The following is a 17,032-nucleotide window of genomic DNA, read 5'->3' as shown; positions in this document are numbered from 1 at the left end:
CAGTACACATATGGAAAAATGTTTTAGTTGTTTCAATTGTAAACACCGTGCACTCACAGTAGATGGTGTAACTCGATTTGCCTTTCGTTCTGTATATATTATACATTGTAATCGCAAAAGCTAACCTAAATGTTACATGAAATGTTTCTGAGTAAAGTACTATCAGCTATAAAATTTTTAGAAGCATTTACATAGATTTATGCTAGTAAAAATGTTAAAGGAAATGCTTCTGTCTATAACCCACGTAAGACTTATTATACACTTCTGTCCCAGTAATCGACACATTTGACTGTGATTTTGGTGCCTGAAAATAAAATTCTGTGATCCTCGGTGATGCTGTGTTCTGTTATATCCTGACTTCATTGGATGGAAGAGTCTGATGTAGCTTTTATGCCCCCTTTCATTGCTGTTCATTGTGCTTTGTGTTTGTCCAATGTAGGTGCCCCACATTCACATAGTATTCCGAGTTCCACATCTCTTTTGGCTGACCTGAATAGGGCTTTGATTGTGAGCAGTACCTTGAGTAAGAATTCTTTCAGATGTATCCATTGGTGGTACTGCGGTAGTAATGGGGCACCTAACTTCATTTGCTACCTACGGATGGCTGGACACTGTTGAATCAGTTCCCATCTGCTGCTGGGGGCACCTAACTTCAGTTGCTACCTACGGATGGCTGGACACTGATGAATCAGTTCCCATCTGCTGCTGGTTTGGTTTGTGGATAATTGCCCCTTCGCAGACCTACTCCTCAAGAAATGCAACGTAACTGAAGATCTTCGACCCAACCTGATAACTTGTGGGAACTACAGTTATTGCTATAGACAGTCCAACCTACCACCTTGTTAAATACCTCACATTCCTGCTTCAACCTCTGGTTGGGCAGTGAGAACATCCATGTCACGAATTCATCCAGGAAATCTACAAACTAAAGCTTGCATGCAACGAGTTCCTTGTAAGCTTGATTTTGTCTCGCTGTTCACCAGAGACACATTGCAACTTTTGGGAAGCCACTTCCCACCAGTCATAGTTGATCTCTTTCGCCACATGCTCACTTCCACATATTTTCTCTGCAATGGAGAATATTATAAATGATCGGATGAAGTTACCAAGCCACTATCACTAGCCATTGTGAACATCTACATGGAATATTTTGAACATTAATCCACGAAGAACCCCCCACACTCACCATCCTGCTTCTTTAGATACATTGATTATTTTTTTGTCATTTGGTCACATGGTATATTGGCATTACAGAGCTTCCTCGAATTCCTCAACAGCCACCACCCAAATATCAAGTTCACCATAGAGATAGAATGGCTTCCTCCCATTGCTGGACATCCCAATCACTGCAAACTGGATGGCACACTCAGTGTCTATATGAAACCTACCCACACTAACCTGTACTGGAATGTCCTCAGTTTCCATCGCAAGGCACAACATCTTGCCATTCTAAACACCCTAACCCATATAATAGAAAACATTTTGGGCTAGGAAAATCCACAATCTGAATTGATCCATCTTGGATCCACTGTAGAACAGAACGGATACAATATCAGAAACATCGACAAGGCTTTTTTACAGCAGAGACCAACCATGGACAACTGTGTGGCCCTTAGAAGGAGCAATTCTCCACATCCCGGACTAGCTCCATATGGGAACTTGACTCTTAGAGGAATTGATTCCACACTGCACAGTCTTCTTTTCGTACCATTCCTAGGAAGGAACACATCATTACAACTAGTTTCCCATTCATTGGACACACCTCTGAGAAATTGAGCATAATTCTTGCCTGGTGTGGGTAAGGTACCATCCGTATACTGCCACTCAGTCTGGAATTCGAATACCAGTAGTATACTGCATTTCCTGTGAATGTGGGACACCATAGATTGAACAGGATGCACCATTAAATGATCTGACTCAGTTGTTAGCATATGCAGATGATGCAGACTTACTAGCGGATGATGTAAATACAATTAGTCATACAGTAAAACCTCGTTAAGCTGGACCCCGATAAGCTGGACTTTGCTTAATCCGGACAGGCAAAAGGAAAAACAGAAAAGCAGAATGTAAGGTTTTGAATGTGGCTAGAAGTCAACAAGAGAACTTCCCAAAAAGAAAAGGCAGTCAACCACTGATGAAATTCTGTTCTTGCAGACTTTGTACTGTACTGTGTAGTGTATTTAGGACTATGCCCTTTAAATACACCATAAAAATGTGTTTTGTTGCTATAAATGGAGTTTTAATGCACTTTCTACTGTTCTTTTAGGTTATTTCAGTTAATCCAAACTTTCGTTAAACCGTTCAACTTATATCCCCCATTAGTCTGGATTAACGAGGTTTACTGTAGTGCTAAAATATTTTTAAAAAGCAGTTGAAGAGATAGGTTTGGAAGTTAGCTAAAAGACGACTAAATATATGCTTACAAGCCAAAAGTAAGTGTTAGGTAATATTTAAAATTTAATAATTGATAAGAACTCATTTGAATCAGTTTCCAAATTCAAGTACTTTGGAGTAATACGAACAAATGAAAATGATATCAAAGAGGAAATAAAAAGCAGACTTGATTCAGGAAATGCATGTTACTTTTCTCTTCATAAACTTTTATCTTGCATATAATATCCAAGAAACTGAAAGTTAAAATATACAAAACAATAATTTTGCCTGTAGTATTATATGGATATGAAACGTAGTCCATTAGATTAAAAAGAGTTAGTTAGTTGTTAATGGATGCATCATAATAGCTACAAAAGAAACAGAAAAGTTACATCAGACTCTTCCAGAAAAGTCAGGATTACCAGAACACAGCATCCCCAAGGGCCATAGAATTTTATTTTCAGACACCAAAATCATAGAGAAATGTGACTCTTACTGGTACAGAAGAGTAAAATGAACCCATAACCATTCCCTGAGAGTCATGAATCTCAACAGTGACTTAAGCTCAGTCATGCTTGGAATCCACTTCTTCATAAAAGCACAACATCCATGAATGAAACACCAGGACCCAGAGGGCACCAACCACAGTACAGAATCTAAATTCAATCTCCTCAATTTCTTTTTCTTAACAGCAGCACCGCTCCTAGCTGAGCTTTTGCTGCCAAAAGACTTTACCTTGACGCTTCTCTATTGCCAACTTTTTTACTCAAGGTCCCTATACCTGCTTGTTTCACATCTTGCAGTATATTGTCATACCATCTTTCTCTTTGACGTCCACATGTCCTTACTCCTATCCTCCATCCTATGCATCTTGACTATTTTAATAGGTACACCGTGGACTTAATTTTGCAGACTAACAAGCCTCTGACTGACTGACTAATTTGTCTTGGCTGTTCCGTGTGGAGAGTGTCTTTTACTTATCTTCTATTCCATCTTCTTCTTGCTTGTAGTGGATATTTGATTTCATTGTGCTTGCTTTGATTTTTCGGCAGCCGCTGTCAAGTTCTAGTCTTTTGGCGTCTGGACTCTCAACCAGTATAATCCTCCCTGGGTGGGGCTTGTGTTGGGTCGTCCATATTTGTTTGTGACTCTTCCTTCATCCATCTCTCTGCATCACCATTCACCCTCATCTTCTCAATTATTCTATGATGGGAGTAATTGCACAGACCTTACTCTCTCCCAATGCAGACTCAATATCACTTCTTCACTTTTGTTTCGCATAGGTTAACAACAGTTTGGTAATGTATAGTGGGTTGAAGTGTTTTGTGTGGGTCACTTCCTTCCTTTGGGGTTTTCTAGTTTCCTTCTTTATCCTTTTTTTATGCAAGCATAAATTACTTTATCTCACTTGCATTGCTGAATCTGTAATTTGTCCCCCTTTTGTTCAGTTTGATCTCTTAGATGAGACAAATAAGAGGTTTTATTGTATTTGATAAACTTGGGACAATTTCTTTGTTTTTAAGAAAGTTTATGATTAAATTTGAAATTGAATTGGAATATAGTCTAAAACCCTTAAGGTAAGATGTAAAATAAACTCTCCTTTGGTTGAAAATGGATTTCATTTCTTACTTAATAAACCTTACACATATTTTATTTGAATATTTCATTCGTTGTAAGAATGTAAAAATGTTTAATATACTCACTCACACATATTTATTTCCACTGCCTGTTAAATAGTTACTGTACTTTCTTTTTGTTAATCTCTTGAATTTGGTAATTATTTAACTCTGCCACAATGAGAATGCTGATTTAAACTGCCTAGTTGCCCAAGAACGCTTGTTAGTTGTTCATAATTTTCCAAACCTTACAGTGCTCTAATTTTTGTTCCACAATTTCCCCTTAATCAGTTTTGGGTAAGCTTGTGCTGCAATCTAAACCCTGTACCAGCTAACTGTAGACTAGGCGAACGAGAACAAGTCTCTGCACAAGTAGTGACGCAAGATGGCTCCACCAATGAACAGTGAGAGAAACGGGATTGCATAATGGATGACTTGAGTTACCCAATTTCCCTACTTCGCTCTGCAGCATTGCAAACTTTTGAAAACGATAATACGATATGCACATGGCAAACGGACCGTATTTTTGTCTCCAGTTCCATATGCTTGGTTTAAGAATTTCTTAGGGAAATATTAGGGATAAAACAACAAGTGCAAATTTTGACAAGCCGTACGTTTAGCGTACGGACTAAGGTGTGTACCGTAAGTCCATACATACCATGAAATTTCCGTACACGTACGATGAGGACCATATGGTTGGCAACGCTGCAATTTCACTACTCGATTTCCCTCCTCCTCCTCTGCCGCTCTACGCGGCCCTGCTTCTCAGTTAGCTGGGACAGGGTTTACATGTAGTAATTTAAGCTAACTTTCACACATTTTGTTCACTTACATTATTAAGTTTTGTGACTTGTGTTAAAGAAAAAAAAAGATTGTTCTGGTTTAAAGTAAAACACAGAATAAATTAAACTCTGCTTATTTTTACCAAAATTATTTTGGTAATGTGACATAATTTGTAATTTTTGATTTGCATTAATTTACATCTTGCTATTTTCTTATATGTAATTATTTTAATGATCAGCAGAGATTTGGTCCAGCAAGGAAGGGAATCTTGAAGCGTGTAAGAGTGAGTCGCAGCCTGTCAGAGTCGAGCATTGATGACTACGCCTGCTCATCACAAGAGCTCATTGCTATGTCCCCAGGGTCGGATTACTGCATTCCTGAAGAAGAGTGTGAGGGAGACGAAGTGAAAAAAACTGTTCGCTTCAGCGAGGTTGTATCCCGCCAGGTTTACAGGTATGTCCAGAAACCAAATATTTATACATACCATATTTCTTCTGATCTAAGGTGCACCTTTTTTATTGAGTTGCAGATGTTAAAAATTTAGGTGCACTTTTCATTCAATGGCATCGTCAATCCGAATATATACAGAGCAAACCAAAAGTTGGTGGACAGTAGGTGGAATAGGGTTTGTGTTAGGGTTATACTATAACAATGGTGTTCATTATAACTATGGTGTTTGTGTTTTTTAATTAGAGGCAGTATGAAATATCCTGTGGTACTCAAGCCCCAAAGAGACAAACCATTTACTGCATTCGTGACAAATGTGATACCACTGGTTCAATTCTTAATGCAACAAGATGGGGTCTATCACATTTGTCACGAATTCGGTACATGGTTTCTCTCTTTGGAGCTTGAGTACCAAATGTTTGAACCCATTCTTCTAACGGTTTCAGCATTTCCAGACTTCCAATACTCTTTTAATTAAGGATACGAATAGTAATCAAGATATTAATTATTTAGTTATGCGATTGTGGCTTGACATGAAGATAAAATTGCCAGACACCAAAAAATTTAACATCCATTTTCTTGCATCAGTACTTAAATTATTTGCCATTATGGAATCTCTGAAAGATTCGATGGTACATCCATGTGATACGAGGGGGTATTCTACCTCACAGGATCACAGGAGCATACCCAAACTTTTGCTTGTCGGGCAAAATACAGATTCTGCTTGGTGCAGAGGTTTATTTACCATCATGAAGCCTGAAGAGAGAACAAGACCTAATTAATTCAACAAGCGGTGAATCAATGGTTGGACCTACCATACAGGAAGATTTGTTTTCCATTGTTCTGAGATTCCGAACTCGCAAGGTGGCATTGGTTTCTGATGTAGCAAAAATGTATAGAATGATAGACATACATCCAGATGACAGGCCACTGCAATGCATTCTGTGGAGAAACTCTCCTCAGGAACTCATAACAGTATTTCAATTGAATACAGTCTCGTATGGGCTTACATCAAGTGCCTTTTTAGCAATCAGATGTCTGAAGCCATTAGCCGAAGACGAAGCAGTTAACTTCTCACACACATCTAGCCGAAGACGAAGGAGTTAACTTCTCACACACATCTCAAGTGTTACAGCATGATTTTTATGTTGATGATTACGTTGGAGGAAGCAGTAGCATGCAAGGTGCGTTACAACTTTATCAAGATCTATCAGAACTTCTCAAAAGAGGAGGATTCATCTTACGAAAGTGGTGCTCCAACAGCACTGAAGTACTCAACGCTATTCTAGAATCACTCCGAGAGACTCAAAATCTTATTCATTTTCATACAGAAGTTGTGAAAACTCTAGGAGTTTCATGGAATCCCTCAGCAGACACTTTCATGATTAACATTGGAACAAGGTCTGTTAACATGATGTCACACAAACCAACCAAACGTCAAGTAGCCAGTGTTATTACCCAGATATTCTTCCAGAAAATCTGCAAGTTGAATGGGTTAATCTTCATTCGCAGCTATCAATCATCAGTGAAATGCAAATACCACTTTTCATCCTAGCACCTGGTTGTGTCAAGAATATACAAATGCATGGCTTTTCCGATGCATCGGAGAAAAACTATGGCAGTTGCTTGTATGTTCGTTCAACGAACGAAGAAAGTTACACCGAAGTGCACTTACTGTGCTCAAAATCACGGGTTGCCATGATCAAGAAAACCACTCTTTCTAGATTGGAACTATGCACTTCAGTCTTATTGGCCAAATTACTCAACAAGATTCTGCCTATTTTGAGACTTAATCAGATTCAAAAATAGTTCTGGCATGGCTCAGATCGCCAGCAAGCATATGGAGGCCTTTTGTATCCAACAGAGTAGCGCAAATTCAGGAACTTACTCAAACCTACCAATGGAGACATGTTTCATCCAAGGATAATCCAGCGGATTTAATCTCCCGTGGAGTTAAACCTCAAGATATTCTTCATCATTCACTATGGTTTCATGGTCCAGCTTGGTTGCAAGAAAATGAAACATGCTCATCTGACACAAGTCTGAACAACAAAGATGTTCCTAAATAATGAAAGCTTCCTGTAACAACACTGGTGTCTCATCTGCAATCAGAGGTGATGATAAACAATTTTTCTAAATGTTTCAAATTGTTAAGGATTGTAGCGCTCTGTAAAAGATTCATTCGCAATTGTAAAAATGCAAGTAACAAACAATGCGATCCACTTACTTCAATTGACATTGAAGATGCCACTCAAACATGTGTCTTAACAAATTTCGTTCTTTCATCAAGAGATAAATGATCTCACTGCCAAGGGGCAAGTATCCAACAAAAGTATCCTCAAGGACTTACACCCCTTTCTGGATAATCGGAGAATTCTTTGTGTTGGAGGTAGGCTAGAAAATAGGGACTTGAAATTCAGCAGCAAGCATCAAATCATTTTGCATCCAAAGAGTCACTTCGCCCGTCTACTAATTGCATCAGAGCATGAATGATTGATACACGCAGCGATAATGCTACAACATTTCAGGGAGCGAAGAACGAACTTCAGAAGCTTCAATTGCTATTTCAATTGCAAAAATTCAATGAAGATATTGAAAGGTATGCAGCACAAGAAAACTTTCAGTGGAAAAATTCACCTCCACGTAGCCCATCATTCGGTTGTGTCTGGGAAAGAGCCATAAAATCCATGAAGTACCATCTTCGTAGAGTCGCCAAGAATGCTGTACTGACATACGAAGAGCTGTCAACTCTTTTGTGCCAAATCGAAGCTAGCTTAAACTCTCGACCAGAATTTAATTACCTTACTCCAGGCCACTTTCTTATTGGTGGTCCACTCTCTTCCTTTCCTCAACCAGACTTAACTGATCTCAAGGAAAATAGACTTTCCAGGTGGCAACAAGTTGAACAGTTTCAACAAAGGGTTTGGATAAACTGGTCCCGAGATTATCTTCACGGTATGCAACAGCATCAGAAGTGGACAACCACGCAGCCCAACCTGCAACCAGGACTACTTGTGCTTCTGAAAGAAGACATCCTACCCCCATTATCCTGGAAAATGGGCATTAAGAAGTGTTTCCAGGGAAAGACAATTTAGTTCGTGTAGTCGTGGTTCGCACCAAGGATGGAGTGTACCGAAGGGCTCTCAGCAAGATTGTGCCACTTCCAGATTGTATGTAATTTAGCTTTCTGCTCCTCATTTGTTTTTTTTTTACTCCCGATGGGAACTTCTTGTGAGCGAGCGGAATTCTGGGAGTGCGATATTCATAACACAGTGGCATGGTGCATGTCGGCTTGCGGCAGCAGGAAGGACATTTTCAGTTAGCCTGTCAGATGTGGACTTTTGTATTGATCAGTGTGTGTGCAAACGTATTTAATTGTTGTATTGGGTGGCTCAATAAGTCACTTAACACCCCCAGTACAAGCCCACTGCGGCATGAAACGTGAAAATGGCGATGATCAATCGTTGCCTGGCCAAAGGGGAACCGTATTGACGTCACCTGCATGGTCGGCAGCCATCTTGATGTCCGCCATCTTGAAATCAACTTCAGAAATTTAAATCGGAAGGGGGTCGTGCGACATATCAAAATTGGCTAGAATTTCACCAGGAAAACAACTATGACATTTGTTTTCACCTAACTTTAATTGTTGCAGAGTTAACAATACCACAAAGTTATGGCTCAAAGAGTCACTTAACACACTTGGGTACAAGGCCACTGCGGCATGGGACGTGAAAATGGCGATGACCAATCGTTATCAGGCCAAGGGGGAACCACATTGACTCCACCCGCATGGTCGGTGGTCATCTTGATGTCCGCCATCTTGAATTCAACTTCAGAATTTTAAATGGGAAGGGTGTGATATGATATATCAAATCAGGCTAGAATTTCACGAGAAATGCAGTGGTGTGAAGGTTTTTTTTTATGTATCTCTAACCAGTAAAAAGTTATGACCGAATTCTTGTACCAATTTGCTCCTTTTCGAGATGTGACAAAAATACCTTAAAATTTGTTTAGCACATCGGTAATGCATCGAGATCATAGTGATGTCTAGGGAAAGAAGTTCTCATGCCATTGCACAAGATTTTAATCGGATACATTCATGAAGAGCTGCGCATTATCACTGGCTGTCGCGAACAATTTACAGTGTGGCGCTTCCATTGAATTAAAAGTCCTTCACAGTGACAAGGCTAATGTTTATGTTCATAAGGAAGTTCATAAACAGAATATGCGACCCTTGTCATCTGATAACTAACTTTGGACAGAAACTGCTTCACAACGTTCCCATAGTGTTCTGGTGTTCCTCCCTATTGAAAAAAACTCTGTAAAAGTACCTTCTTCCATAAGCAAGGATGAAAAAACCTGTTTATTTAACAAATCCAAGTAGCCCTAAGCATTTAAGGTTCTGTTGATGAAAAATTGACTTAACAGTCGTGTTCCACACAGCATGCCACACCATTAACTTACCAGCACTAACGATTCAGCTTTGATCTGTCGAAAATGGGTTATCAGATAAAGAGCATTGAATATTCTGTTTATGAACTTCCTTATGAACATAAACATTAGCCTTATCACTGTGAAGGACTTTTAATTCAATGGAAGCGTCAGACTGTAAATTGTTCACGACAACCACTCATAATGCGCAGCTCTTCATGTATGTATCCGATTAAAATGTTGTGCAATGGCATGCGAACTTCTCTCCCTAGACATCACTTTCTTGATGTGTTACCGATGCGCTAAACAAATTTTAAGGAATTTTTGTAACACTTCAAAAAGGAGCAAACAAGAATTCAGTCATAACTTTTTACTGGTTAAAGATACATAAAAAAACCCCTTCACCATTGCATTTCTCGTGAAATTCTAGCCTGATTTGATATATCATATCACCCCAATCCCATTTAAAATTCTGAAGTTGAATTCAAGATGGCGGATATCAAGATGGCCACCGACCACGCAGGTGGCGGCAGTGTGGTTCCCCCTTGGCCTGATAACGATTGGTCATCACCATTTTCATGTTCCATGCCGCAGTGGCCTTGTACTGGGGGTGTTAAGTGAGTTATTGAGCCACCCTGTATGATGTGAAGTGCATTAAAGGACCTGTATGATATCCAAATTTGTTGCTGTATCCGTTGTTCCAGCTCTATAGTAAGGTCTTCAATATGGCGTGTTAGTTTCTTTTCATGGTATTACCTGGCAGGAATCTAAAGACAGAAGATTTTTCAGCTTGGTTCCCTGAAAAATGTAAAATCGAGGTTCCACTGTATGGGCATTAGTGTAATATAGAATGAAGTCTTTGCCAATTTCAGTATCAAAGTTTTTCCTCAATGTGTTACTGAAATACCAGTATTGATAAAAGTCACCCTTAACAAAATTTTCTTATGGTAGTATTGTTAATTCTAAATCTAACAATAATGTAACTATAGTATATATCATGGCCGTATTTAGAGGGGGGGTTTCTAGGGTTCAAACCCCCCCCGAAACTTCTGACATGTTGGATTAATTGAAGTTCAGAAACCAAAATGTGTAACAAATTTTCAATTTTTTTTTTCGAAGCATCACAAAAATAGGCTACATTGAGACAATGTTGAAACGATCGTGCTAGAATTTTCATACATTTGGAATTCTGAAACTTGAATGAAACTGGATTTATTCTCAGAATCGTAACCAACCCGCGACCCCTCCATTATCACTTCTGCTGTCATCTTTCCAGTGTTGCTCCTGCGTCACAAGGAATATAGACTGAAGATTCCCTTATGATTGTCCCAAAATTCCCTTTCCAGCTTTTAAATTCCTTGTCCGATAAAGTCGAAAATCCCCCTTGATAGGAGTTCAAACCTAGGATCTCCAGTTTTGTAGCGCATTACGTTCGCGATTGAGGTTACAATCCATGCACCAAGCTAAGTTTTTAAAAAGAATAACTGGTTCCACACTTTTCAAAATTCCAAAAATTTAATTTTAAAGTCAAACAACAAAAACTTTATGACTAAAATTTCCATCTAACTTTTAAAGCTTTTCTCTTGAAGGTATCTAAAGTTTAATTACGAAGTATAATAATTGTGCATTTCAGTACACACTGTATGAAACGTAAAAAAAGAAAGAAAGAAACTTGTGCTGGATATTCACTCATCTGCTGGATTGAGTAAGCCCCCTCAAGGATATAACAATAATATAATAATAATAATTATTAGTATTATTATTATGGAATAAAATTGTTTCATTATTATGAAATTTTAATTATTATTGTACAATTATTGTTATTATCTCTATTATTCAAATTTCTGGTGACGCCCATGGGAACAATTATGAATGAACCCCCCCCGAATTTTTTTTCTGCCTACGGCCATGGTATATATGTAGTACTGTATGTTATTGTTCTAACAAAGTAGTGATGCATTTTAAATTGGAAGTATTTTTTTTCCCTCAAAAGCTGAAGTAGTATTTAAGTACACCTAACATTCAATGGGGTCTTGAATTCAAAGAAATATAACAAATTAAATTTTTACAATGAATATTTGCATATGTTCAATGAAGGCTCAAATGGAAATCTTAAGTCTGACAAAAGTTGCATATATGACAGACTGTATAAAGCATTTTTTCAGGCCAAGTTCCATAATTATTACCCACGGTTAATAGCAACCAGTTACAGGCGGCTCAGGTTCTTTTTCTCCCATCTCCTCCTGCTCTTTCTAAACTTCTTAATTAACCATGTCCATCTGTAAGAGTCGACGCTTTATTCAAATTTACATGAGGTATCATTAGGGAACGGAACTTTATGTGCTAAAAAACTCAGAAATATTCATTTTGTTATGTCATAAATGTTGAAAATATGCAAAAGAAACAGGAAAATATGTGACAAAAATAAATAAGAAAACATTTGGTAACAGAAACAAAATATTCCATGCATTTTAAACACCTGAAATCAGTTTCTAAATGCTTACCTCTTAGCGAGCTATTTTTTTTAGAAGAGTTGCAGTGGATCACCATAGTTAATTCCAAATTCTCCATTGTAAATCTGTGACCATTATCTCTAAAAAGCATCTTATATTGTGAGAAATATCGCTCCACATCACAAGAAACAATTTTTGTATATTTGAAGTACGAAATGTCACTAACGCTGAAGTTTTCCAAAGCTTCCTCTTCCTCTATTTCACCTTCCAAAACACGTGCAATTTGGCACAAAGTTTGAAAACCTTGGTATTTCCCAAAAAATTCTGTATGTTTAGTCATTAGCACTTGTGCGTTAGATCCAGTGAGTTCTTTCAGTTTTGTTTCTTCTATACGGACTTCACCCACGGATGCTGCCAAAGTGTTTGCGGACAATTCAAGCTTTCGTATGGATTAGAGAAAAAGGACAGGTTTGTTGAGATGTATGCCAGTTCGACTTTTAAGGAGGGATCCTTCAACGGTTCTTGCAGAATTTCTATATTTCTATTTCTTCTTTGTTGAGATCATTTATGACAGATGAAAATTTTTCAAAGTTCTGGGCATAATATACAGCTGCATCCAAACAAGTGCCCCGTCATGTAACTACTGGTGTAGTTTACAAATGTCTATTCTTCTAAGTGACTTGATAAAAACTTTCTACCCATTTGAAACCAGTTTATCGATATTGGGATAAAGAGCTCTTATCTTTTCACATATTCTATGATAACGCATGAGCCACACATGTAACGTGCACCATTTTGGGGTAGCTAACGGCAAGGCCTACTGCAGCTATTTTCATGTAAGCTGCAGCATCTGTCATGAGGAGAAGAACATTGTCAAATTTTATGCCTTCCGGCTGCATTGTTTCGTTAAAAAGCCTTGCTATCGTTACAGCTAGCTCTCTCCACACTAGCAAATAATTTTTCGTTGAGACAGTTTCGTTATTTAGCACTCCCACAATCACATTTTTCACTTTTCTACCGGTGGAGTATGTAGTTTCGTCAATACATACCCAAATATTTTGATGCACACATTGTGGGCGAGTATATTGTAAGGTTTGCTCGTAACACCTTTTCAGATATGTTTTTCACGACGTTGATTCGTCAGGTGGTTCGAAGTTCGTATATTTCGTGAGAAAGTTTCATAAATCAGGATTCTTTAATTTGAACAGTGGAATATCTGCAGACACAAAAACTCTGCACAAGTCCATTGAAAAAGCGGACAATTTTGAAGGTTCCCCAGAAGTAGATGGAGTTTGTTGCTCGATAAGTGCCTGTCTGCTGCTCAAACGTGAAGAAGCAACAACATGCTTGTTGCTACCTAAATGCTGCATAATTTACGAATGTTGATCAGCTGCGATAGATTTATCACACGGTTAGCAAAATAACACTTTGCCATCAGTTGAAAACACATCCTTATATTCTTTACAGAACTGTTCCAAACGAGATGAAACACTTGCTTAACTTTTGGCATATCACACAAGAAAACACACACTGCTGCACAAGCACCGAATCAGAACATGACAAAAGCAGAAACACTCTCGAAGCTCTACATTACGTTGTACGCTTGCCTCATCTGGGTAATATTTTCCCCCAATAGGATCGTAGACAAGGTACCAGAAGTCTGCCAGCGAGCGTGTTCAAAGACGAAAGAAACCTAGCACTCTCGATATGAAAGAGGTGCGGAGAATAAACATTTTTTCTTTGAGGATTTCGAGGTAGCTGAAGTCAATAAGTGATTTTCTGTATTTAAAATGAAAATTTGCAAAATATGTATTTACATACGGAAAACTGGAAAATATGTGCTTTTATATAAAATAAAATTAGCTGTGTTGACATGTAAGGGTATGATCAGAATTTTGGCAAAAACGAGGGAGTATCTATTTACATCTATTTACCTAAAGTTCCGTTCCCTAGGTATCATCTGTTATTTACAAAATGACATCAAGGCTGCAACACTGATCAAAACACTATTTTTGTCATTTTAAAAATGCCGCCTCCTCCATGCACTTGCACCAGTGACGAGCAGTGTTTCTTGTCTTTTGGTAGCCAAAAAGTTTCTAAAAATTCTCTGGTAAATGCAAATTCAAGGAGCTCCCACACAGCCACACTAGGGAGCGGATTTTTAGGTCATATGAAACTTAAATATTTTTTTTTACATTTTTAACAGCAGAAATACGTATGTAGCTTAAAGTAAAAAATATTTTTGTTTAAAAGCTGTCCAACAAATTAAGAGAAAACTCACAAATGACTGCAGGACGTTAGATGATTGTTGCATTCTACTAAAATTGACTTCCAAGTCGAAAGACAGGCTGAAGATAACAAAATAAAAAGGGAACTGTTATTTATCGAAAGATGCTGGAGTCCCCCCCCCCTCTCCTGCACCTTCTTGTTATATATTCGTTTTCTTTTAGGTTTACAAAAAGCACCTAGAAACAGCATTGGTGGACAAGAAAGCTACTTTCCTGTACGTAGCGAATTACACAATATGTTCCCTAGTACAAAAAGTGCAAAAGTAGCTATGTATTTTCATTTGATTGTTCTTTCTGTATATGCTTCTTTTTACAATTTGTTTCGAAAGTTGCAAAGAGCTCTCTTACATATTTTCATATTATACAATAATTTGCGAAGTGAAAAGTAATTAATAATTGACAAAATTGGTTTCTTGAATATGTACACGTTGCTGTGCTTTTTTGAGTTATATACATTTGATATAAATTTTAATGTGAACAACTAACGCCCTTAAAATTATGTTGAATATGTTCAAATAAAATATATATCTAGCAGAATTCTTGAAATTGCTTAGATACTCAGTTGTTATTAATATTACATATTCTTTAATACTACATATTTAGCTACATATTCTTATGATAATACATATTTAGGTACATATTTTATCAATTATTGTTACATAGTTATGTACATATTTTGTACTTTGATATTACATAAAAATCCGAGCTCTATTGATGAGGTAATAGTTTACAGTCAAATTTTAGAGTTCAGAAACACATGTATTGTGCGAATTGGTTCGAAGGCTCACTGTCTTCACTCACTGAGGGCATGGCATCAGGAGGAAGATAGTGGTACGTCCTTCTTTCGTTTTATCCCATGTAAGCCTTTGAAATTAATCTGAAAAAGACTATCCAATTCGCAATGTGTAACTTCACGTATGTAATACTTAAACCACGTTTAACGCATCCATCATGTATTGTATATTTACAATCTAAAGATGTTCTCCCTTAAAACAATGAACAGCACATTGCTCTTCACTGATATATAATTTTGACCATCAAGGTTGACATTTTTGTGGAATTGTTCAATTATATATTTACTGACTTCCTTATCCTTGTCTTATTGAATTTTGATTTTATTTGTACTTTTCTATCAGAACAAATTCCAGTATATTGGGCCAGAGGAGGAAGAATCAGAAAAAGGCTCGTAATAAAAAGAGAGCACGTGCACGCAGGATGAGTGAGAGTGAGAATTCTGAAGGAGAGACGGAAGCAGGGATTGAAACCAATGGAAGCCTGGAAATAGGATCCCTCACAGATGAAGATGATGACATTGTGAACAGTATTTATGAAGAATTGCATGGAGTTGAAGCAACGACTGAGAAGTGTTTGATTGAAGAAATATCAGATCGCAATGAAGATTTTCCCCAGCAGTTTAGCGGCAGTAGAAAGAACGACACTCAAACTGCAGATCTGATGCCAGGAAGCCTTAGTCCGGAACTCGATCAGGCCAAAGGAAATTCACAGAAGTCTACCCTCAGAGCAGATGACCATACCGTCAAGACTGACAACAAGCCAAGCCAGGACGTGAAAAATCTTGGTTTCAGGAATGATTTGATATTTGATTTGGATATGTAAGGTTGGTTGATATGCTTTATGTTAATCTGGGTGTGCATATTTAGTTATGCATAATACATTGCTTCAGAATACACATATGAATAAGTTAGCACTTGCCTTTTGCCAGGCAAGGTTTTTTTCCCCTCCCAGTGAATGTAGTGTTTGGTTCTTCTGTAGCATTTAATTAAATGTGTGAAAGTCTTGAATCATTTTAAAGCTGCATGAAATTTTACGTCATTGTGTGTTTATTCATTTTCAATAGTTGCACATTAAATAATTAAAAGTTGTGTGTTTTGGTAAGTTGATTCTGAAACTCGTTACGAACCTATTGATGCACTGGTGATTAGGTACAACTTGTTCTGTTGTATTGTCAAAAATAAGCTTTACAAAGAAATTATATACACACAACTGGTATCAGGTGTAGATATATTTTCTTCATTGCATATTATTTAATTATATTTAAAGGTATAAGGTAAACTATATGTGTGCTAAGAAATCTGTCAGCAGTAAATTAACTTAATGCATAAATAAAGAGCAGAGAAATAAATTGATTTTTTTATTTATTAAAGTGAAAGCGAAGTAATCATTCAGGTAAATATATTTGAGATTTGTAGCTAAATGAAATAGCTGTAACAGATTTTCCGTTGATTAATTTGAGTAATGTAATTAACTAGTTTAATTTTGATTGTTGTAACAAAACTGCAGATGTTGCAAATATAAATTTATTTTGAACTTTATCGTGAAAGGCAAAATTTTACTTCTCTACATGAATACTTTTATTATATTCTTCATCTGTACATGTAGTTCATATTGTGTGTACCTTGGAAAGTACTTTAACTCCTCCATTGAAGTTGGAAAAGTACAAGCAAACTAGCATGTGTCAAGAATTATGTTTGTAAAACATAAAATCTGCAGTAACTACGTTTTCAATTTTCTCATTCGTTTTAGTCTTGTGTTATGCTTATTGATGGCACAATTGGAAAGATATACCCTTAGATAATTTTTTGTATTATTTTACCCTAATTCTGCTGTTGATGTTAAAATT

At 37.3% G+C, this 17,032-nt stretch overlaps 1 protein-coding gene across 2 annotated transcripts in view; it reads left to right on the top strand.

Annotated features, from left to right (window-relative positions):
- The window catches only part of Nop17l (PIH1 domain-containing protein Nop17-like), a 37,401-nt gene extending 20,975 nt beyond the window's left edge, over positions 1-16,426 (top strand). Inside the window, exons 4-5 of one of the 2 annotated variants that reach the window (XM_083130535.1) lie at positions 5,014-5,225; positions 15,528-16,426. In XM_083130535.1, the coding sequence (XP_082986661.1) occupies positions 5,014-5,225; positions 15,528-16,008 (693 nt within the window). In that variant the 3' untranslated portion in view covers positions 16,009-16,426. Of the gene's footprint in view, positions 1-5,010; positions 5,226-15,527 lie in introns of both variants that reach the window. The other variant, XM_083130527.1, reaches the window with a different exon arrangement.
- The last annotated feature ends 606 nt before the right edge of the window (positions 16,427-17,032 follow it).

This window comes from Lepisma saccharinum, chromosome 1 (genome assembly GCF_977018435.1).
Source record: "Lepisma saccharinum chromosome 1, izLepSacc3.1, whole genome shotgun sequence".
Taxonomy (NCBI): domain Eukaryota; kingdom Metazoa; phylum Arthropoda; class Insecta; order Zygentoma; family Lepismatidae; genus Lepisma; species Lepisma saccharinum.
The sequence above is the reverse complement of the archived record's forward strand: the minus strand, read 5'-3'. Positions and strand labels throughout refer to the sequence as shown.